At 35.6% G+C, this 24247-nt stretch overlaps 1 protein-coding gene across 4 annotated transcripts in view; it reads right to left on the bottom strand.

The window, feature by feature from the left end:
- The window catches only part of LRP1B (LDL receptor related protein 1B), a 1871086-nt gene that overhangs the window by 457488 nt on the left and 1389351 nt on the right, over positions 1 to 24247 (bottom strand). For all 4 annotated transcript variants that reach the window (XM_053909160.1, XM_053909154.1, XM_053909157.1 and 1 more), the window contains exons 36-37: positions 14231 to 14365; positions 13525 to 13654 (exon numbers count right to left, since the gene is read on the bottom strand). In XM_053909160.1, the coding sequence (XP_053765135.1) occupies positions 13525 to 13654; positions 14231 to 14365 (265 nt within the window). The remainder of the gene's footprint in view (positions 1 to 13524; positions 13655 to 14230; positions 14366 to 24247) is intronic.

Genomic DNA, 24247 nt, shown 5'->3' with positions numbered 1-24247 from the left:
TAAAGTTGAAAAATATACAAAATATTATCAATGCCAATTTCGAATAAATATTTTTTGAGAAATAAAACTAACATGAAAACAAAGCTTTGGCTTTGCTGGGGAAGGGTAAAAAGTGTGAGGTGGAAAAAGAATACTGAATAAGTCTAAATTATCATAAAAGGAATAGTATTAAGAGTGATTCTTTTAGATATATGAACAATAGTGAAAAGAAACTAATTTGAATCAATCATTTTCTTTGGGTTTAAGATTCTTAATTTGACTGCTAAACTATTTCCTCTGAACACAGATCTGGGCTGCAATTTTTACAATGAACTCACCATTCTTTTCCATTCTTATGTCCTTCTAGGACAGCATGATTTATATACTTTATCATGTATGTTAAACAAAGATGAGATAACCAAAAATGTCCATGCCGGCACAAAAATAAAGATCATATAATTCTTTTATAGGCAGTTGCCTTGGTTGAAAAGATTCCTCTGCCACACCAATGGGCAATAGCGAGATACTATATCAGCAAAAAATACAAAAAAACAAACAAACCTACAAATGAACAACAGCAGCTAGCCTTTGTGTGAGCATGAGCTTTTGACAAACTGCTTGTAATTTTCAATGTCTTAGCAGTTTCATTAGAATTACTTAAAACTCATACTAATCGAGTACTTCATAGGCCAACACGTCAATGTCTCAATCTTTAAGGCACATGTAAATAACATACTATAAAAATTTGAATACATTTCACGAATACATGAAATGGCATCCTGCATCCCCTCTGAGAGATATATGCTGTAATGAAGGACCTTCTCTATTCCTGTGAGTGCTTCTTTGCATTTCCTTTTCCTTCATTTATGTGCAATTTTGTTTTGAGAAAGCATTACATGGCAATCCCAAATCACTTTTCAAGTCCTGAATGTGTTACTTTTGCTTAGAGGTTCCTATAACATAAAAAGAACTCAAGCACAGATAGAGGAACACTCTGTTAAAAGGAAGAGTCTAGAGACAGTATAACCTTGAACACTGCTTTTCTTCTTCTTTTTATTTTATTTATTTATTTATTTTTGTCTGTGGTCTGGTGGATGATTCTCAAATGTATTCTTTCAGTGCAGTCAAGTACTCATTCAACCAATATTAATGTTGTTATGTAATGCTAGCAGTTGTTGATATAAAATGAACTGGACTCAGTGACCCTCGTGAAACTCACTGTTTAATGGCAGAGGCAAATGGGTAAAGATTTGCCTTAAGAAAAATGCCAAAAGAAATACTTAAAACTTGCTAGGTGTAAGTCTCTAAGTCGTAAAAGTATAGGCTTCAACACTGAAAATACTGAAGTGCGATGGTGAGAGAAGTTGTCATTTCTATAAGTAACTTCAGAAATTAACTTTTCTTTTGAGCCAAAATAAAGATATGGGCCATCTGGGTCATTCTCTTTCTCTGTTTAAGTCTAAAACAATATTTACCATTTATTCTACAGGCCTTGTTGTGGTTTCTGTTATCCTTAAGTTCTGTATCAGATTCCTTCTTGATTCACTACTCTGCAATATTGAGTGACACAATTGTTATGTGTAAGTCCAGCCAATACTGGAGAAATAGGAGGAAAAATTCTTCACAAACAAAAATGTATTTGGCATCTGTAATGATACAGCATATTCTGTTTATAGCCTGCACTATATTTAGTCCCTTATTTTATTTATACCCTGCATCATTGCACACCCTCTCATTTTAACAAATATATACATATACACATACATGTCTATGTACATATATGATATTGGTTTGCTATTTACATGTTCATAGTGTTTTTCCTGAGTAAATGGTCTATATTTTATTCATTTATAGTATCCCTAATATATAATATTTGAGGTTTACCCTTTATGTATTTTCCTATGAAATATTTAATACCTTGACTCCTAGAGCCTAGACTACTAGTACTCATGTGCTGATTCTTAAAACATTACACAGAAATATCTGATTTGTTTCATGACCTCCGATCTGTCTTATCAGTCATATCCAACCCACCCTGGGTATTCCACATTGAAAGAAGCAGAGACAATTTCTACAGGTGGATAGAGAAATGAATCTTGCAAACTTCTTTTTTACCCTTTACCACAGTTTTATTGGTCAGATCCCTTTAAAAATCAAGGTAAAGTCATGCATTTGTGTGTGGCTATTTCTGGTTTCCATTCAACATGGCTTTGGTGGTCCAGACCAAAAGTCCCCTCGTGTACCAGGAGGAGGCATGACCTTTCTGTACACTTTTTCTCCTCCACCAACCCAAGAGCTACAAGGATAGCCCAGGGCACCTTGATCACTTCCAGTCCTTCTTCCCTCCTTTTAGCAAGAGGAATAAGATCCAAGATTCATGTTTAGATGTTAAGGAATAAAGATAAAGCATATGGTAAAAGATTAGGTGAGCAAAACCTAAATTTGAAACAAGGGTGTTTGCATAATATTTGAGAAAATTCCTAGTAAAAAATACTGTGACACTTTTCTTTCATTTGTCATTGTAATTTGTCTATATGCCTCTCTTATATACCTGTAGAGAAAGCTGGCTATAATTTGGGGTATAACTGTTTCCAAGTTATTTGACCATCATTGTATCTTAATCTTATATACTAACACCCTGGTTGCACCAGTATTTCAATTGCAAATGAAACTTAATTCTACTTCATTTTTATATGTGTCATCTTGCCTTAAGATAAAAGCATACTCTGAGATATGGTGTTAAAGTATGCAATACACTTGCTATCTCAACAGATGTTAAACTATTGTTAAGCTATGGTGTCTAAAGAAAACAAAATCAGAGTATTTGTGTTTCACTTAGATATAATATACTACAAGAAGTTAATCAACTTTTTTGGTATCATATGGTGACATACTGTGGCTTCTACTGTAGAAAGTGTTTTTCACACAAAAAATATATATTATATTTCAATTTTTTAAATGGAAGTGATGCCTTACCAAAAAATCAATAGAAGGTAGAAACTAATTTTTCAAGCTGAAGTAAATTCATACATGCTTTCTACTTTGTATTTGGCAACATTTAAAAAAAAACTTCAAGTCTCCATTGTTCAAAACAGGCTTCATACCCACTTTTCAAGGCACAGTTATATCTTGGATTCAGCTAATTTACTCCATTATGGTTACCTTTTCCCCTGGTAATACCACCTACCATGCTTTAACTACAAACAGAATATAAAAATGCTGTACTTTATTCATATGATAAAATTTTGACACTTAAATGTCTATGTAATATTACCTAGAAACCAATGTTTGGATAACTTTTACATGGACTGTCACTTTTAAGCCTTTTTTCTTTTCTGAACTCAAGTCAGTAAAATGTGGATAATGTATAGGGAGAAACTAATATTTCCAAGTATAATAAACATTTCCCGAAAATGTTTATTTAAAAGTTGTATCAATTCTTATAAATCCTGACAAATATCTATCCATGTGACTTAATTAACAGTTAAGAAATGTTTTTAAGTAGAAGTGAAGGTATGGAGGTAAATAATATTTAAATGAATGCCACATATGTCAAAGATTTCTTGTTTTGTGAAATAAAATGTAAATCTTGTTCTGGGGGCTCAAAATTAGGAAATCCAAAAACATTTAATGAGCTCCTCCAGCCGAATCAGTGCTGAGCTCAAAGTTGCAAGAGAAAGATATGGAAAATCTAAGAGACATCTGGAGAGAAGATATGACAGAAGTTAGTGACAGATAGAAATAGGTGATGAAAGGGGACCCTGGGTGGCTCAGTCAGTTGAGGGTCCGATTTCGGCTCAGGTCATGATCTCAGGGTTCATGGGTTTGAGCCCTGCATCAGGCTTTGTACTGACAGCTTGGAGCCTGGAGCCTGTTTTGGATTCTGTGTCTCCCCTCTCTCTCTCTCTCTCTCTGCCCCTCCCCCACTTGTGCTCTGTCTCTCTGTCTCTCAAAAATAAACAAACACTAAAAAAGTTAAAAAAAAAAAAGAAAGAAATAGGTGATGAAAAACTACAGAAAGTCTAAAGTAAATTTCAAATCTTGTCAGAGCAAAAAGACATGCCATAGTTAGAAAACGAAGGCACTAGACCAGAGGTAGGAGGATATGTAAATTTCTCTAACAGTGGACATTCAAATAAAGATTTTCTTTTTTTTTTTTAATTTTTTAACGTTTATTTATTTTTGAGACAGAGAGAGACAGAGCATGAACGGGGGAGGGGCAGAGAGAGAGGGAGACACAGAATCGGAAACAGGCTCCAGGCTCTGAGCCATCAACCCAGAGCCCGATGCGGGGCTCGAACTCACGGACCGCGAGATCGTGACCTGAGCCGAAGTCGGACGCTTAACTGACTGAGCCACCCAGGCGCCCCATCAAATAAAGATTTTCTAAAGGAAAATGGAAACATAAGTGAAGGGATAAAGATGTGATTTTGGATGTAATGCAGTAATTAAAGTAAAAACAAAACATGACAATACATGGTAAAGGGTAAATATAGCAAGAGAGAGAATGGCATACAAAGACATATAAGGAGAGAGATATGCAAAGGACGTATATGGAATAGGTTAGATACAGCAAGAAAACTCAGATTTAGAGAAAGTAACAGAGAAAATAAAGTCTTGAGTGGATAATCAATGGAGAAATATATCAAAGAGAAGGCAAATGGTGTGAAATCTGGAAAAAATCTGAATTTGGCTATGGATAAATTTTAACAATTCTGGAAAGAAGAGAACTTCTTTATTCTAAGTTAAGAAGTAAACATGCAGAGAAAAATAAGTTGACGTGTTTTTTGTTTTTGTTTTTTTCTTTTTTTTGCGGGGCAGTGGGGGAGTCAAATAGCAGAGATCTGATGCTATTTGGAAGAAATGGGAAAGGTTTCATTGAAAGGACTAGTTAAAGATGATAGAATAAAAGGACTAGTTAAAGATGATAGACTAGAAGAGTTACTGCATGAGATACCAGAGGAAATAAATGCCATTAAAGTGAAGAAGATTTCAGTAAGAAAGACAACTTTCTCTGAGGTTATACTCACTTATTTCAAAACATTTACAGCATGAATTCACACATCCTATTTTTTGTACCACCACATAATCACTATCACAATTAACTACCAAATTTATTTAATTGTTTTACTACTCACTGAAAACTCTGCCATCTTCTCCCTCCACTGCTGACATTCTTAGGGACTTTACGACTCATGTTGATGACCTTGTGAACATCTCAGTTCATGGTTCACCTCATCTGTTCCAAGGACTTCCACCTCTCCTTTGCCTCTGCCTTACATAAGCAAGGCCATGCACTAATTTTAAGTAACACATGAGACAGCTCGATTTCCAATTTTACCAATTCTAAAATCATCTTTTAATTTGTTGAGTTGTCTTGGTCATTAATGTCCTAACTCCTTACTCTGACCTTAATCTGCTGCTTTTGGTTTCCTTGATTGCATCACTAACTTCTAGACCTCAGCTCCTGACTGGCAACCAAAGGTTATTCCATTACAATTCAACTTTGAGTCTGTCATCTCACGCTCCCTTTTTGACTCATTTTTTTTCCTTTTTTTTCCCCTTGCTACTTCTAAACTGCTGAATGTTATTATTCAAGGTCATAGAAACATGCTGATTAGATTCTAGGAATCCATCCCAGCTAAACTCATGTTGCTTTAAATCTTTTTGTTCATATTCTATTCAGCACAAGTTTCAGCAAAACTTACCTATTCATTTAAAGCTGCTAACCTTACTCACACTATCATTTATGAATTTCTTCAATTTCAGTAATTTAATTGTTAAAATATATTCTACTGCCATATCCTATCTTTTCATTCCATCTCCAAAACTAGAAGGGGGAGAGAAATTCTCCTAATTCAATGTTCCCGCTTAAATTTACCTCATCTCATCCTTTCAGTAACCAAAAAGGACATAGGTATTTGAGATTAAGATATTTCAAAAGATCTCAAAGGTAGGAAACATCTAACCTGTGGTTCCCAACTGTAGTATACACTTGGTACTCTGCCTAGACACTCTCAGATCTTGTTTCCTAGTTCTATGCACTCCAGTGCCCGGTTTCTGTGTCCTTTGCCTCTTACAGTTCTTACAGACACTTTTCTTAAGAGGACCTGTCCTCTTAAGCCACAACTCTTCTTTCACAAGTAGTGCTGAGAGTCAGAAATCTTGGGAGTGTATATCTCCCAAGGGTTGTCCCTTTCCAATGCTTGGGTGGGAGTTTGAAAGCAAAATTCCCTTGGGTGGGAGTTTGAAAGCTTTGAAGTAAATCTTATACTCCAGAGATCCACAAGTTATCAGGCTGAGACCCAGACTTTTGCTCACAGTTGAATCTTTGTTTGTCTCTTCCCCTTTCCTACTCTGCTTCTCTCTTACTTCCTGAACTGAATTCTCATTCCAGGATCTGTTTCTTGAATACCTGATGTAAGATGTAAATTTTGTCCATCTGCTTTCTGGTCCCCTATTCTTCTTGTTCCACCCTATTGTTTCTTCCTTGTCTAAGTTCCAACTACACTCTCTGGAACTTGCCTTCCTATCAGTTTCTTCCCTTCTGCCTATGAACTTGTAGAGTACCCCCTCACTCCTATCCTAAAGAAAACTTCCTCTATACTCTACTGTCTTCTCAACATTTCTGTTTTTCCTACTTTCCCTTCATTGCCCAAGTTTCTGTCACTGGAGACTAAATATGCTAGCTCTACTTTCTAATTATCTGTCACTTACTCGTTCTTTATATTTGGCTTCTGTCTTTAGCAATTTCTGGAAATTGATAAAAATTAATAATATCATCTCCATCATCGATTGCACATTCTGTTCTCTGCTTTAATCCCTCCTAAATTCTTTACCGCTGGCACACTGTTCTTCCTGGAGTGGTCTTCCCTTGACTTTCATGAGACAGTAATTTTCTGAGGACTTGAAATGGTTATTTTTCCCTCTTTTGCCTTATTGCTCGCTTTCTTTTCCACTCTTTTAATCACTTCATCCCCTAACAATAAACATTCTCTCTCTCTCTCTCTCTCTCTCTCTCTCTCTCTTTTTTTTTTTTTTTTTTTGTCTTTAGACTTTTTTTTTTCTGTACTCTTTCTTGGGTAATTTCACCCATCACCATGGTTTATTGCAGAGTCTAAACTGTTGAAATAAAACAAAGTAACTTTATACTTATGCAACTCCTGATTCCATTTATGCTCTACTGAAAATCTCTTCTCCAGAATATGCTATCTCAGGAAGAATCCAGGACTTCCAAAACTATTTTAGTTAAAAGAACAAAATAATATTGTTAAGATTTTTTTTTTTTTCTGGTACAAAAGATGGGATCTTTCTGAATCCATTCTTTTATTTCATATGTATTTTAAAGTTTTCTTCCCTCTCAACAACTTTGATTGGACTCCTGCTGGGCTGAAGACTTGCAGTGAGAAAGTGACTTATTTTTTTCTTTTCTTTCCATTTGCTTCTCTTTTCTCTTTCTTTTAGTCTCCCCTTTATATATTTGCCTCCAGCTTTCTCAATTACTTGGATTGAGGGTGCAGAAAAAAAACCCCTCCCCCATAACAATCTGTCTCAGATGGTAACTATTTCTAAGAATTCCCCAGTTCCGGGGCGCCTGGGTGGCGCAGTCGGTTAAGCGTCCGACTTCAGCCAGGTCACGATCTCACGGTCCGTGAGTTCGAGCCCTGCGTCAGGCTCTGGGCTGATGGCTCAGAGCCTGGAGCCTGTTTCCGATTCTGTGTCTCCCTCTCTCTCTGTCCCTCCCCCGTTCATGCTCTGTCTCTCTCTGTCCCAAAAAATAAAATAAACGTTGAAAAAAAAAAATTAAAAAAAAAAAAAAAAAAAAAAGAATTCCCCAGTTCAAAGAATGCTACAACTTCAATAAACTCATCCCACGTCTGATCATTGCTTATGTGACTTGTTTGGGATCAGGGAAAAGGCTTAGGACAGAGGGTCTAGGACTATTTTAGATTCCACTTGGTAAACTGGAAAAAAATGTCTTCATGGTAATTCCCTTAATATGTGGGGAATTCTGTTGCCGATTTTACGGCCCCAATTTATCCCAGCTGCATCATGACTCTTCCCTATGTAGCTATACTCTTGCCAATGGCCTTTGCTTTGCAACTACCAATTCTTTGATTATTCTATTTCTTCATATAATATAATCTCAGCCCATCTCAGAAACCTCTCTCCTTGGGATGCCTGGGTGGCTCAGTCGGTAGAGTGACCAACTTTGGCTCAGGTCACGATCTCACAGCTCGTGGGTTCGAGCCCCGCATCGGGCTCTGTGCTGACAGCTCAGAGCCTGGAGCCTGCTTCTGACTCTGTGTCTCCCTCTCTCTCTGCCCCTAACCCACTTGCATTCTGTCTCTGTCTCTCTCAAAAGTAAATAAACATTAAAAAAAGTTAAAAAAAAAAAAAAAGAAGCCTCTCTCCTTCAAGTCATCTACTACCCTCACTTGGATTACTTACTCTCATTATACGTGATCTCTTTTTTCTTAAAATTCAATGTAACTTTAAAATGGTCTCATGGAAGTTATGTCAACATGAGATTTATATACAATATTTAGGCTTGAGTCACATTGATCTAGTCTTTTTATGCCTGAAAATGACTCTCACTTTACAATATGAGACTATTATTGTAACCGAAATTTTGTATTTGTTTAGACTGTAAGTTTAAACAGAAAACTCAGTTGTGAACAGAAGCAGCCTCTTAATTATACTATCATACTTCACGGCACCCACCAGCGTCTTTCACATAGTAAGCAACCCTATTTTGTCAAAATGTACTGAATTGAAGGCTGAAGATGTGATGGAGATGCACTGACATGACCTCGCACACAGCGTGTGCTGCACTCGGTAAATGTGTGTGTGTGTGTGTGTGTGTGTGTGTGTGTGTGTGTGTGTGTTTAATGAACTGACAGAAAGTAGAGTATATGTGGGTTCCTTTGTGTGATGATCTCAATCACCCTAGAGAGAAGTAGGTATATTTATATGCTAAGATGGCTATGGAGATATAAAAATATACTTAAGGAAAAGTAGACCTAGAATAACAACTTGAGGGCATATACTAGGTTTCAAGTAGCAGATTGGCAAGTAGCAGCAGCAAGAGGCCTGGTAAACTGAACTGCATGAATATATAATAGGCCAGGCACAAGGAACTCGCTATCATACAAATGAAGTGTTGGGCTTATTACAAATACAAAGGGAAGAAACTCTTTATTAGAAACCAACTCATTTCCTATGTATCTATGGGATTTCATAACACTCAAATTATATTTTTTCTTGCCATTAGAATAATTCTTCGCAATATAGCAAATGATCAAGTTTTCTCTATAGAGGCTATAATGATTCATTGTTTGATTATAAATTAGAACTTAAAAATATATTTTTAAAATACTTTAATAGAGTACATTTTTATTTTCAAGTTTATGAGGGTGCTGTGGACACGATCAATTGAGTCACGTTGTCTTATTCTTGGAATTAAACAAGATCACACCCTCCCTTCCTAGTCTTAATATGCAATGGCCTTTGTCCATGGGCACGTGGTGGTAGGCAACAGACTCAACAGCAGAAGTCAGATCCAGCTCAAAATTATTTTGTAAGCCTCCTTTCCTAATTTTTTTTCCAGCATTTTCTATTATTGTTTACTCTTTCACTTATAGTTCTAACATTTAAATTTTCAATACAATTTTATCCTGAAACTGTTTGAACTGCTTTTTTATATGTTTGATATTTTTGGTTATTAATTTCTGTAATGCCTACCACTATAAATGTATATGTGTAACATGTAGCACACACAAATGCATATCCATACAATGTAGCATAATTTTTGGAGATTAGAAAAACCTAACTCCCACATATCAGCTTGATAACAGAATAGTATTTAAAATAGGTGACTCAGTTTCCTTATCTGTTCAGTGGAGGAAATAATAACACTCTAGGTTTGTTGTCAGCTTTTAATAGATGTGACACCTATTTACATTCCAGAAGGAGAATTCAGCTACTACATGAAGAACAGACTGTAGGAGTACAAGGGAATAAGATGGTAAACCACGATCGAGAAATGTTGGCAAAGGTGACAATGGCTCAGGTTATAGTGTGACAATGGAAATTATGAGAACTATATAAAATATGAATGCATTTAGAAGCCAAAGGCAATAGAATTCCTGGTATATTGGATACAGGGAATATGAGAGAGACACCAAAGATCATACCAAGTGTTTTGACCTAAGCAACCAAAATAATAGAATTGGCATTAACTAATGTAGAACTCACAATTGTAGAGAAAGATTCAGTTTAGTTTTGAGCCTTTTAAGGATAAGATTTCTGGTAGATCATCTTTTAGTTAGTAAACCCTTATAAATTTAAAAGCTTAAAACAATAACAATTTAATTACTTCTGCATTTGCAACTTGATCAGAGCTCAGCAGGAATAACTCACCCCTTATTCACACTGACGGGTGGTGACACCAAGGCTGAGGTGACCTAAGAGCTAGGGACTGGGATCATTTAGGTTCACTCACTCAACATGTCCAGCAGTTGGTGCTGGATGTCAGCTCGGACCTTAGCTAGAGTTATTGGTGGGAACTACACTGGCCTCTCCAAGGGGTTGCTTGGCTTGCTCACATCAGAGTGGCTGGCCTCTAAGAGCTTCCCAAGAGAACTATGTGGAAGTTTTATCTTCTTTTATGATGTAGCCTCAGATTTTACAACGTATCACTTCCATAATAGTCATAGGCCCACCCAAATTCCAGCACATGGAAAAGATGTTCCCCTTTTCTGTTTGCAAGAGTCAATGTCACATTTTAAGAGGAGCATGTGGAATGCCAGATATTATTGTAATCATCTTGGAAAATAAAATCGGCCACAGCCCTCTAATTGAAAATGTTGAGGTGCCTGGGTGGCGCAGTCGGTTAAGCGTTCGACTTCAGCCAGGTCACGATCTCGCGGTCCGTGAGTTCGAGCCCCGCGTCAGGCTCTGGGCTGATGGCTCGGAGCCTGGAGCCTGTTTCCGATTCTGTGTCTCCCTCTCTCTCTGCCCCTCCCCCGTTCATGCTCTGTCTCTCTCTGTCCCAAAAATAAATAAAAAACGTTGAAAAAAAAATGTTGAATAAGCAATATATAAAAACATAAAAATCTAGAGTTTAGAGTGAGGTATGGCTATAAACATTTTAAAATCTTTAACATTTAGGGGGGATGAGACCACCACAGAAGAGAAAAACACCAAAGACTGAGATGTGGGGAACTCCAGCATTAAGGTGTCAAAGAGCAAAAGAACTAACAAAGGAGAGCATGTTGGAATGACTACAAAATAGAACAATCAAGAGAACTGGTTTCCTACTTCCCCATATTGTCTCTGGAAATCCACCTCTCCTTGAGATCTCCCCTAGTATTAGAAACTGAGTTTGTTTAGATATGCAGTATATCCTGTTTGGTCTGGGAACTTATGCCAGCTCAGTTTATGAAATATAACTTGTCTAAATATGTCAAAATAATCTCTTCCCTTTGGGTATTGACTGGTCTAAGGATGGGCATGTAACCCATTTCTGGTTAAGGAAAAACAAAGGAACTGACATGAAAACTTTTCCCAAATAAAACCAGAAGATCTAGCAAGGAAAAGGTGTTTTATCTTTTCTCCCTCCTCCTTAAGTCTAAACATATTCCCTGAAGATTTATCAAGCATGTTATAACACGGGACCATAACATCAAGTATAAGACAAAATATAACCTAGTGAAGATGGCAACTGAAAAAGGTAGAAAGAGAAATCCCCATAGACTTTCACTCTAACGTTTTGCATTCAAGAGCAATTCTTAACCAATGCAGCTTTTTCAATTTATATATGGTAATCTTTGCTTGAAGTGTGACAAACTGTTGGTGTTATTTCCCTCTCTTATATTAACCTTCTTTGTCTTTTTTTTATCATACTAATGCCATGACTTATTTTTATAGCATCTGTCAAGAAAATAAAGCAAATGATGATATTGGAAAAACTACATACAACCTATAACAAATAAAAGCTTTTAGATTTCATGAGAGTTGAACTGATATTTTACATATATAGACTCCATTCTAAATCAGTGTTTAGATAACGCTGTGTATCTAATACACCATAGTCCACTTTTTCACCCCTCTAAAAGTAAGAGGAGTTGTATTAACTTAAAAATATCCACTCTTTAAAAACAAAGAAACAAAAAAACCCCTAAGTCAAATCATACTAGCAGTGAAAGAAACACTGTGGTGTGAAGTTATATAGTTTTATAATAGGACTACTTCTATATTATTGCTTAAGAGAAAAGCAGTTATCAGTCAGCAACTTATTCTTTACCAGCCAGTATACTAAGCCCTGGGGATAGAGAAATAAAGCAAACACACATGACTATTCTCCTCATAGCACAGTAAAGAATAGAGACATTACCCAGTCCAGTGAAAAAATAGAGCTACTAAGCAAATAAATATAAGCAAATAAGCAAATATTAATGCGCAAAATTTACAAAAAATGAAAGTACTAGGTACTTTGGTGTCACAGAATGATCTGATCTATTTACAAAGCCAGGGAAAAACAAATAAAATTTAGCAAAGTAGGAAAGAAAACATTGCCAATGAAGTAAAGAGATTATTCAAAGACTAGGAGTAGAAGAGAATAGGAAATATGTGAACATATTTTTAAAACTATGAAGTCCAGAGATTGACTGTGATACCAAAGAGGCAGTAGCAGGAGTTTGCGACTGAATGTTTACATAAGACCTGATGAAGTAGGATCACAACAGAAATTATGGACTTTTCACAAAAGTCAATGGGAATCCCTTGAAAGGATTTATGCAAGCTTTATATTAAAAGAAAAAAGAAGCAAAAAGAAAAAAAAATGTCACTCTGCCTTTAATGTTAGGAGATCAATTGTGAAGTCACTGCAGTGGTATATGTGTAAGATAAGAACAGATTTAATTAGAGTGGAAGTAGCAAAGATGGAAAGTGGTAGATTGATAATGTTTAGAAAAAAAATATTAACAGAATTTGATGGCAGATTGAATTCACTTCCATTTTAGATATGCACAATTTGAGTGCCTATGAAACAACCAAATGGAAAAACAGAGATGTCAAAAAGGCAGGTAGACATATTTATCTGGAACTCCAGGGGAAAAAAAAAAATACAATGTTTGGAATGAACATGTTGCATGGTAATCACAGACTTGTAAATGGAAACCGAAGCTTTAGAATATTGAAGAATGAAGTTGGCTATCATTCATTCAGCAAATAATTGAGTACCTGTTTTGTAAACAGTCATAGGGCAGAACTTTAAATTGAGAATCTAGAAATATATTAGTATACTTACTTGGATTTACACATACATTAAAGAAATGAATAATAAATATGACCCCATCAAATATGTACTAAAATATACACCACAGAGTGAAAATAAACTTTTTCTTGTGGTTAGGTAAGATACTGAGTTTTGTTTCCAACATTATAACTAAAAATAAATATTAATACGGACATCTGGATTTTTTAAATGAAACTTACAAAAACTCACTTAAAACTCAAGATACACATAAAGCTTAAAATTACCCTTTCTCTGGGTGCACAGCTATAGATCTTGGTTGATCCAGGCCTTGGGAAATAATTACATAACGGAAAGAACCATTGAGTCTTGCAACTTCAATTAAGTTGAAACCATGGTCTGTCCAATATATGTTACCTAGGAGAAATACAGATGTGTTTATAATATAGTTGTGAGAAAGAAAATGATTTATTAGTTAGGGCTAAAATTAACTTTCTGAGCATTCACATAACTATCAAGAAATCATTTACTTCCTATATTTATTTTTATGTGTGCATTTCCTAAGCAGAAAGCTGTAAATGAACGAATATGCAAATACTTTCTAATCTCACACATCTGTAGTTTAAACCATATAATGAAACATTTATGTGTTACAAATAAGTTGAAACTTCTCACCTAAAGAAGGGATCTATTTTAACTTTCTACTGACTGCAGGCAAAAGAGAACTTCTGACACTTTTGTTTACCTGCCTCACAGTTCTCAGGAGATTTGGGCAAAGTTACCACTACATAATCTACTTCTGCATAAAAACACTTGTCCAAAGGCTCAAAAGCATTAGAAAGAATGAAGCCAAGAGCAAAAGAGACTATTTATCCCTGTGGCTAGAAGTACAAAAAAAAATTGTTATGAGTTGGAAACAGAATTTTTATGAAGGAGATTGAGACCCTAACAAAATAGGTGTGAAATGAAAACAGAAAAAGCCATGGATTATACCAGCAATCCAGTCAATAGCTATCCCCTCCACTCTTCCCAAGCCATTGGTAATGATATCTTCTTTCCAAGTCTGATCTCTTTTAGCTCGGCTAATTTTATTGAAGCCCATGTCTGTCCAGTAGATGGTATCATTTTCTATGGATAAGACAGAAAGAAAAAAAACAAAAACAAAAAACATACACATACACTATAAAAGGTATCGATATATTGATATATGTATTAGGATCACATTGCATTAGTATTTTGGGGGTACTACGTGTATAAATAGTTTTCAGGACAATTTATTAAAACAAATAGTAATAAATATATTAAAACAACATGAAAGGACCTAGTCAAATGAATTTTTAAAGTACTTTTGAAATATATATGGAAATGACCTATCACATCCTTTATTATTTTTTCTTCATTTTCCTACTCATTTTAACTCAATAAATACTTATCCCACATTATTTTGCAATCTTGATATCAAACCATGCTATTTTGGACCACAGTTTTTGTCTTCACACCCATACCTGTGTCTGAGTCCTCTAAATATAAAAAAAGAATACTACTGGAGACAATCAACAAAATCTCAAAGTAGAGAGAGAATGGAAAAGAAACATAAGGGCATTTCAACTGCATCAAGAGTGTTTTAAGTATAAGGTCATTCAAAATGTATAAAGCCTTAAAAATGCCCTAGCATCCAATTATTCCTTCTGAGGAGCTAGTTTCCCAAATGTCAACTGCAAACCCCTTACATTATTTTTCAAACTCTCATTGGACAAATGGGCTTAAGCATACTTGAAAAATGGCTCTATCCTATCATAGAGTCTTTAAATAACAGTGCTTTTTGAATATTTGAATGAAAAATGTGTCTAAAGATTATAAATGAAATATATTATATGTGCATGCATATGCATAAAGGGTAGCAATTATAGACCAATGATTTTAAATATAGCCACCAGAAAGACACTGGGGACAAATCATTAAATAATAAATTTGCCACCAACTAAGTAAGTTTTCGTGTTGTGACCTACGTGGCCATTTGAAGAACAAATCCTTTAAGACCAATATAATTTCCCTCTGGCACAGTGACAGACTATGGAAATAAAGAAAAAGCAATTAGTATAATAAAGCTATTTATCAGTAAGTTTTGAGATTCCATTTCTATTAAAATACAGTCTAAACTCTTCGCCTAATTGAAAAAAGATTCCAAAACCCCCTTGTTCTCAAGAATGGTTAAGTCAAATATGTAATTGTTTGAAGCAGAGCAGGTAACATTTTCAAATATATATCTGGAAAGCAAAAATTTGTTTGATTTTTCCAATTTTGTAAAAGTATTACTTAACATGATTTCATTTTGAAAGAGTGAATCAATCGACAACAATAAGCATTATTTTTGCATGAACACTAAGCATTATACCTAATCAAGATCTCTTCCACAAATGTTAGACCCACATATCTAACTGCCCACTTTGTATCTCCACTTGTAGCTAGACAAGGAAATCCTGGTATACAAAGGACAAATTCTGGATTTCTACTGGAAACACCCTTGTCTTATAATCTTCCACAAAGCAACTCCACATGTCACAACAGTATGATAGATGGCATCTCCATCCTTTGTTTCTTGGGCTAAAAACCTCATATTATCCTTGATTACTTTTTCTCAAACTTCATCTAATCCATCACCCCAATATTCTCATGTTCAATCTATTACCAATTAGTTTTGCCCTTTTTATTCTTCTTTCAAATCATATCCATCATCCAACCACCTCTCATACACTCCACTGCTTATAATGTAATGCAAACTATTTTTAACTCTTGCCTAAAGTACAGTTGACTCTTGAACAACTTGAGTTTGAACTGTGTGGGTCTACTTACATGTGGATTTCTTTCAATTAATACATTGAACAATATTGATATAGGCACTGACACACAATTTATCTTGTAAACAGATGATATAAACTCACAGAATCAATAAATTCAGTACTTTCTGTACTGTAAATGTATTTCTCTTACATTTTTCTTAATAACCTTTTCTTTTTCTAGCTTCCTTTATTGTAAGAATATAGTATATAATACATTGAACATACATACGAAATATGTGTTAAAAGTATGTGTTAATTATTTATGTTATTGGTAAGGTTTCTAGTCAACATTAGGCTATTAGTAGTTAAGTTCTGAGGGAGTCAAAAGTTATATGCAGATTTTCAACTGTGCAGGGGTCAACCCCATTATTGTCCAAGGTCAACTGTATTGCAAATAGCTTCCTAACTTATTGCCCTGCTTCACTTTTGCCTCAGTACTCCCCTTTCCTCCCCAGTCCTTTCTCTACTTAGGGGCCATTGTTACCCTTTGAAAAGGTAAACAAGATCATTTCTCTCCCTTCCACTCAAACTCTCTAATCATTTGCCATCTCATCAAAGGTAAAATTAAATTTCCCTCCCATGACTTTCATCATCTACACACACCCTTCAACCCTCTCTCACCTGACATCCTTCCACTCTCCCCCTCGCTCATCATCTCTGGTAACACAGATCTTCCTCTTCCTAACATAAACCAAATACTATCAGTCTAAGATTCTTTATATTACTCTTTTTGTTTGGAAGCACTTTCCTCAGATATCTGTACAGCCCTGTCTTAGCTTAGCCCTTCTTACTGAAACTTTCCCTGACTACTCTATAAAACATTATTTTCTGGGCATGTTCTACACCCCTTACCAAACCTATTTTTGTCCTTAGCATTTATTACTGTCAAACCCATTATATATTGGTTTGTTTCTTTAGTGTCTGTCTTATCTCACAGAAATGTAATCTTTGTGAGGGTTGGGGCTTTATTTTGTTTACTGCTTTATCCCTAGCACTTAGAGTAGTACCTGACACATATAGTAAGCCCAAAGTAAATGTCTGGCAAACAAATGAATGAATGTGATAAGCTATACAAAGACTGTCTGGAAGGGGATACAAGGAAGACATAGCAATTACCAGAAGAAACTTTATATGCTCAATAAGGAGAAGGTATGCACATGAAAAAATTGACTAACAATTCACAATAGTGAAGCATGAGCAGCATATACATAGAACAGGTAAGAAATTTTGCAAGATCCATTCACAACAATCTTCACAAGTATTAGGAAAAAATACCCTATTCTGCATATGAATCTTACCTTTTTCTTATTTTTTTTAATGTTTATTTATTTTTGACAGACAGAGAGAGACAGATCAAGAGCAGGGGACGGGCAGAGAGAGAGGGAGACACAGAATCCAAAGCAGGCTCTAAGCTTTCAGCACAGAGCCCAACTTGGGGCTCAAACCCACAAAATGTGAGATCATGACCTGAGCCAAAGTCAGATGCTTACCAACTGAGCCACCCAGGTGCTCCTGAACCTTACTTTTGTATTACTCTCTAATAGCTCTGCCAGGCCTGCAAAATCCTACTCCATTTAACCAGGAAACACTCTTTCTCACATATACCACTACATCCTGCATATACTTTTATGGTCATATTGAGCTGAAATTGGGGCTTGACATTTCTTCTTAGAAACATACTGTGAGATAATTCATAGGTAGGGGTTGCAACTGACCCAACTTTTACCAATGTAGTCACAATGTGCAGTAGACACTTCATAAATATTCACTTTGTGAATAGTAGATTAATTTGTAATGCTGAGGCTGTCTCTGAATGGTCAAGTCCACTTGATCAAAGCAGGGAGAAGCTGAGAAGTTTCCCTGTATTATTTCTATCAGGTACATTTGGGAGATCAGTGAGCAAATCAATCATGTGGTGATACAGTAAAGAGGATCAAAAGGACAGAAGAATTAAATCAATCATTCATATCCAATCCCTTATCAATTCTTCCACATACATACTGCATTCCTACACACCCTAAATTAAGTAAGTTCACTAATATATAAGAATATATTTTCAAGGGGTGCCTAGGTGGCTCAGTTGGTTAGGTGTGCAACTTTGGCTCAGGTCACGATCTCCTGGTTTGTGGGTTTGAGCCCTGCATGGGGCTGTGTGCTGACAGCTCAGAGCCTGGAGCCTGCTTTGGATTCTGTGTCTCCCTCTCTCTCTGCCCCTCACCTGCTCATTCTCTCTCTCTCGGTCTCTCTCTGTCTCTCTCTCTCTCTCTCTCAAGAATAAACATTAAACAAAAAATAAAAAAATATGTTTTTTCAAATATCTGGAAATATCTGCAAAGTAAACATAAATTATGTCAAGAATGTTTTAATTAGGAATAAAATCAGACTGAAAGATGATAAAATTTAACAAAACACTATAAAGACACAAAAAAGAAATACATATAAATATAGAAAGGGAAGAAAAGATTCTCATAACTGCCCTGACCCTTATTCCAAAATAAGATTTTTTTTAACTTTAATTATACTTATTCAACAGATACCTAAAAAATATTTGGTACATGCTAAATAATATTGTAGACTTAGGAGTGTGGTGGGGAATATGATGGACAGCCTTTGTAATCATGGAATGCACTTCTGGAGTTGAATTAAAAATAAATTATCTTAAGACACATGATAATTGGTAATGTATAAAATAATTACAAAATTGGAAAACTGAACTTGTAATTTAAGGTAATAACGATTATAATTAGCTCCCCACAGATACAATAAGACACATAGGACACTTAGTAACTATTTTCAAGGATTACATAGAGAGAGATCAGAGGCCAGCTATTGTGCATTGTAACTACAGTCAGAATTAGAAGAAAATCCACTTAAGGTCAGGAATGCAACTGGTGCAGCCACTCTGGAAAATAGTATAGAGGTTCCTCAAAAAATTAAAAATAGGACTACCCTACAACCCAGCAACTGCACTACTAGGTATTTATCCAAGGGACACAGGTGTGCGGTTTCACAGGGGCACACGCACTGCAATGTTTATAGCAGCGCTATCTACAAGAGCCAAAGTATGGAAAGAGCCCAAATGTCCACTGACAGATGAATGGATAAAGAAGATGCAATATACATACACAATGGAGTATTATTCTGCAATCAAAAAGAATGAAATCTTGCCATTTGCAACTACGTGGATGGAACTAGAGGGTATTATGCTAAGCGAAATTAGTCAGAAAAATACAAATATCATATGACTTCACTCATATGAGTAATTTAAGATACAAACCAGATGAATATAAGGGAAGGGAAACAAAAATAATATGAAAACAAAGACGGGGAGAAAACATAAGAGACTCTTAAATACAGAGAACAAACTGAGGGTTGCTGGAGAGGCTGTGGGAGGGGTGATAGGCTAAATGGGTAAGGGGCATTAAGGAAGACACTTGTTGGGATGAGCCCTGGGTGTTATACATATCATTCCTTGAATCACTGGAATCTACTCCTGAAATAATTATCCTACTATATGCTAACTTGGATATAAATTAAAAAATAAATTTAAAAAAAGCCACAAATGATATTTGTCTATAAAACAAGGAAGAGGCCTACTGACAAGGAGAAAAGTTAAACTTTTTGAGTTAAGCTGAAGAGCTAACCATCTACAGAAATAGACTGTGCATGGTCCTGTCTGAAAATAGGAAACAAGAAACACACGTCTCTTAAAATCCTTTCGCCCTTAGCTGTCTGTATTTTAGGATTAATTAACAAACACTTATTGATAATCTATTGTAAATACACTAGCCTCCATGTTATCTCAGGCTGCTGAGTCCTTCCTAGAAAATTCAAAGTCCTGTTTCCCCGTGTAAATTTATATACTATTTCAGAAAACACGATACCCACACACACACAAAAAGAAACAGATAAAATATAACGTATAAGGTTACCCTCCTTCTCTCTCCTAACAAAATAATTACCAGCACAGTAGGAAGATAGCAGACTACAGTGTAGGGAGTTTAGGGTTGGGTTCTTAGCATTTATCATTGTTCTCCTATTAACTGTGAGACTTTCACGATGTTACTTTGTCTCTCCTGGCCTGTTTCCTCATATATGAATACAATATAGAAATAGAAAGAGAGAGATATACAGATATAAGTAAAAGAAGGTAAAATTTAGATAAACTTTAGGGTTTCTTTCAACTGTGATGTTTTACTGTTAAGATTTAATTTTTCAGGGTGGGAGGGAGGGCAGGGTGGGTGATGGGTATTGAGGAGGGCACCTTTTGGGATGAGCACTGGGTGTTGTATGGAAACCAATTTGACAGTAAATTTCATATATTAAAAAATAAAAAAAAAAAAGGAAAAAAAAAAAGATTTAATTTTTCAGTTGCACTTAAGGGAATACAGTATCTCAAAGTTCTGTCCAATCTGAACTGCTTTATAGATCTTCCTTTTTACTCTGTAATTTTTTCGTTTCTCATTTTAACTGGCTCCATGTCTGGAGCTAAAAAGAATAAAGCATATGTTTTTTCCAAGAATGTGCTACTAAAGGGTATTAAGCCACATTTAATTTTTCAACCACAGACCTTTACATTTATGCTATTAAATGCTACCTTGTTCATTTGATCAGGGATCCTGCCAGTTGACATTTTTAAAAACTCATGTTATCCAATGACTCCTTTTTGTGATACCCACAAATTTGATCAGTAGGTTTTCTACATCTTTATTCAAGGCAATAATAAATACATTGAAGTGGACCAAAAATATACTTTTGGCATACCACTTTCTACAGTAATTGTGGAGCTCCACCATCCCTTCACATCTGGCTGATTCAACCAGGAAGAACGCCTAGTTCAAAAGAAGAGGCAAGAAATCCTCAAGATTCTCTGCTTTCCAGGAACTGGTCCAACATGCTGATCTACTTTGGTTGACAGTGCTTACTTTGGGAGATATGGGGCAAATGGCTTCAAGTAAGGAATGACTTTAGAATGTGTTATTAAAAAGTAAAGGCAAGCTTATTATTTTAGCTTCTTCCTCAATGGCTATTTTTCCCCCCTTGCACTAGTGTTGAGTAGGTCTGATAGGTAAAAATTCCAGTGAAGCCAGTCAAGAGACTGACTTTTGGATGGATCTTTATAAATTTTGTAATATATTTGTAAAAGATTTATATTTAGGGTGTTTATCACACATCACCAGACTTTAGTCTTTTGTTTTGTAGGGAATTCTGAAAGGTAAAGTAAATATAACAAATACAATCACAACTTTGCTAGAAGTAATTACATCCAACCTCAATTCTGAGAACACCAAAAGACTGTGAACATTACTGGCTCCTATTATAATTGTTGTTATTATTTTGCAAATAAGAGCAAGTGCTATGGGGATTAGGCAAAAAATGTGAAGATGGAAAGAGTTTGAGAATTGTTAATACTGGATTAAAAGGAGCTGTAAAGAAAATGAAAGAGAAATAGGTGAAGGAAGGAAGAAAGGAAGGGAGGAAGCGAGGATGGAAGGAATCACACATCTATTTTATCATTGGCAGAGCCATGTGATTTAACAGAGAATATTACACATAGGAGAACAGTAAGATAAACTGAGGCATTCTAAAAATAAACTTTTAAATATTGTAATTGGTGCTTGAAGGAGACATTCTTCTATTACCTTTTAACAATATATCGCTGATATATTAAAATGATTATCACACTATGTAAAAAATGTGACTATATTTTGGATCTAGAACCTAGTATGAGAAAGACTACTGGATGGCAAAAAAAAATTGTCATAGTGACGATGTAAAAATTAGAAGTTACCTCACAATTTATTTTTAAAAATATTACTATAAATTTCCTTTTGCCTTAAAAAAAAAAAAAAAAAACTCTAGCATAAACAAATCCTTCTCAAATGATCTGAGTTTGGTCATTAGATCTGGTGATAAGGATAGATTCTAGTACCTAGTTTCTAAGGTAATAATTTAGTGAATGAGGGCATGGAAGCCCAGAATCTGGTTGACCTCTAGGAGACTTACTTTTCCCAGGTTCGTAAACTAAGAAAATTATATAAATTATAGAATTTATATATATTTATAAAACGAGATAAATTTTACAGGAAACAATCTTTAGTAATAGGTTCTGCTAGTACCTTCGTAGAGCTTACACAGAACGTGTTAAAAAGGTCAAGTTAGCTACACAACACAAAGAATTACTTAAGGACAGCTCCAACTTGTGAGTACTAAAATTCACAAATGTGTTTAGCTGCTTTGTTGAATTTCTTTGTTTTCATCTTGTTGGACCCATTATACTCTATCCCACACTTTAAAAGCAAAGACATTAGGGGCACCTGGGTGGCTCAGTTGGTTAAGTGGTTGACTTTGGCTCAAGTCATTATCTCACAGTTCATGGTTTGAGCCCTACCGAGGCTGGAGTCTGTTTCGGAATCTGTGTCTCCCTTTCTCTCTCCCCTGCCCATGCTCTGTCTCTCACTGTCTCTCAAAAATAAGTAAACATTAAAAAAAATTTAAAACAAAGACATTAATGCTCAGTTCCAAAAACATATGATAACTTACTGGAAGTTCTATATAAAGTATGTCCTAGGTTCTTTTTTTTTTTTTTTTCAATTTACTTTGAGAAAGAGAGGCAGAGAAGGGAAGGGGTGAAAGAGAGAGAAGGGAAGGAAGGGGCAGAGCAAGAAGGATAATCTCACAAACCATGAGATCCTGACCTAAGCCAAAATCAAGAGTTGGACCCTTAACCAACTGAGCCACCCAGGCACCCCACTGTGCCCTGGTTTCTTGATAAACTTCAGGCTTAGGTTCTAGAGTGTTATATCTATGGTTATTCAACTATTGTCAATTAGAGTACTCTTTATTACTTTATAGGGAAAGCTGTTAGGATTTTATTTATGTATTTTTAGCTTGTGTTGTTATATACAATACAATATTAGCTGTAAGGAGTCACTATTAAATTCATGGTGCTGATGTTTATCCAGAACCTGCACTTTAACATTGATTGTTGGGATCAGAAAGAACAATATCCCTCACCCTGCCAACCCTCCAACCACCAGCTTTTACTTGGACTTTAATTATTTACTATCGCTTCCAGATGAGCTGGTTGCACACACCTTTCCCCTTTTGAGGTCAGAAATATATGCCTTCTCCATGGTTTTTATTGTCATTTATCAGCAGTGGCCCTAACAGGCAGGCTGAGAAATTTGACTGTTATTCCATTTACAAAGGCTTCCATGCAATTCATTAAATTCTAACTTAGTTAAGATAATGATTTCCAAACTTATTTTCATTCTAAAACTTTGACACTTATGACTGTTACCTCTAATCTAAACCCTATCTTTTGTTCTTTCAAAAATCACCTTGTAATTTTTGGAAAGAAGAGACTTTCTCACATCACCCCTACATTTTCCAGTCATCATACATCTCAATGCAATTATTTTGTTCCTGTTCTATGTAATTTCAATCCAGACACTGGATTCAGAACTTTGCCGAATCCACTTTTTAAAATCCCACCCACACATGAAATACAAATACAATAGAATTAATCGAAGCATGTGATAGGGAAATATATTATAACAACATAAAAACTTCAAACTGAAAATCAGATACTTTATTCTAAAAAGTGCTCTGGCCATACCCACCAGAGGTGATTTTCCAGTGGCAGCTTCACATCGCATGCTAGCCTCAGCTCCTCTCCTCCATCTCATCTCAGTGTCTCATTTCCTCCCCTTTCAGATTACCCTGTCTCCAAAAAGAAACCCTCTATAACTACTGTCCCCAACCTCAGCAACAGGTTTGCCTTTACACAGGTAAACCTGTGTCAAATGACTGCCCATTAGTATTGCCTCAAGAAGCTCAAAACAAAACAAAGAAAACAAACAAACAAACAAACAACAACAAAAAAACCCACTAAAGATACAGGCACACCTCAGAGATTTTAGATTGTTTAGTCTGGGGTAGTGCGTTGGTTGAGAATTACTAGTTAACTCATCAAAAGTAAGGATAAGAAGAAAAAACACTTATTATTTAACAGGGCTCAAGATCTTGTGAGGGACACTGCTATTGTAAAGTGCTACCTAATCCCCATTACAATCTCACTGCTGTTAATGGCTCATTCCTAAAGGGAACTGAAAAGAGAAAAGAGGGAGAGAAGAGCTTGGCACCTTCTCCAGAATATCACATTGGT

This window comes from Panthera pardus, unplaced genomic scaffold, assembly GCF_024362965.1.
Source record: "Panthera pardus isolate Hobbes unplaced genomic scaffold, ASM2436296v1 HiC_scaffold_10, whole genome shotgun sequence".
Classification (NCBI taxonomy): domain Eukaryota; kingdom Metazoa; phylum Chordata; class Mammalia; order Carnivora; family Felidae; genus Panthera; species Panthera pardus.
Note: the sequence above shows the minus strand (reverse complement) of the source record. Positions and strands in the feature narration are given on the sequence as shown.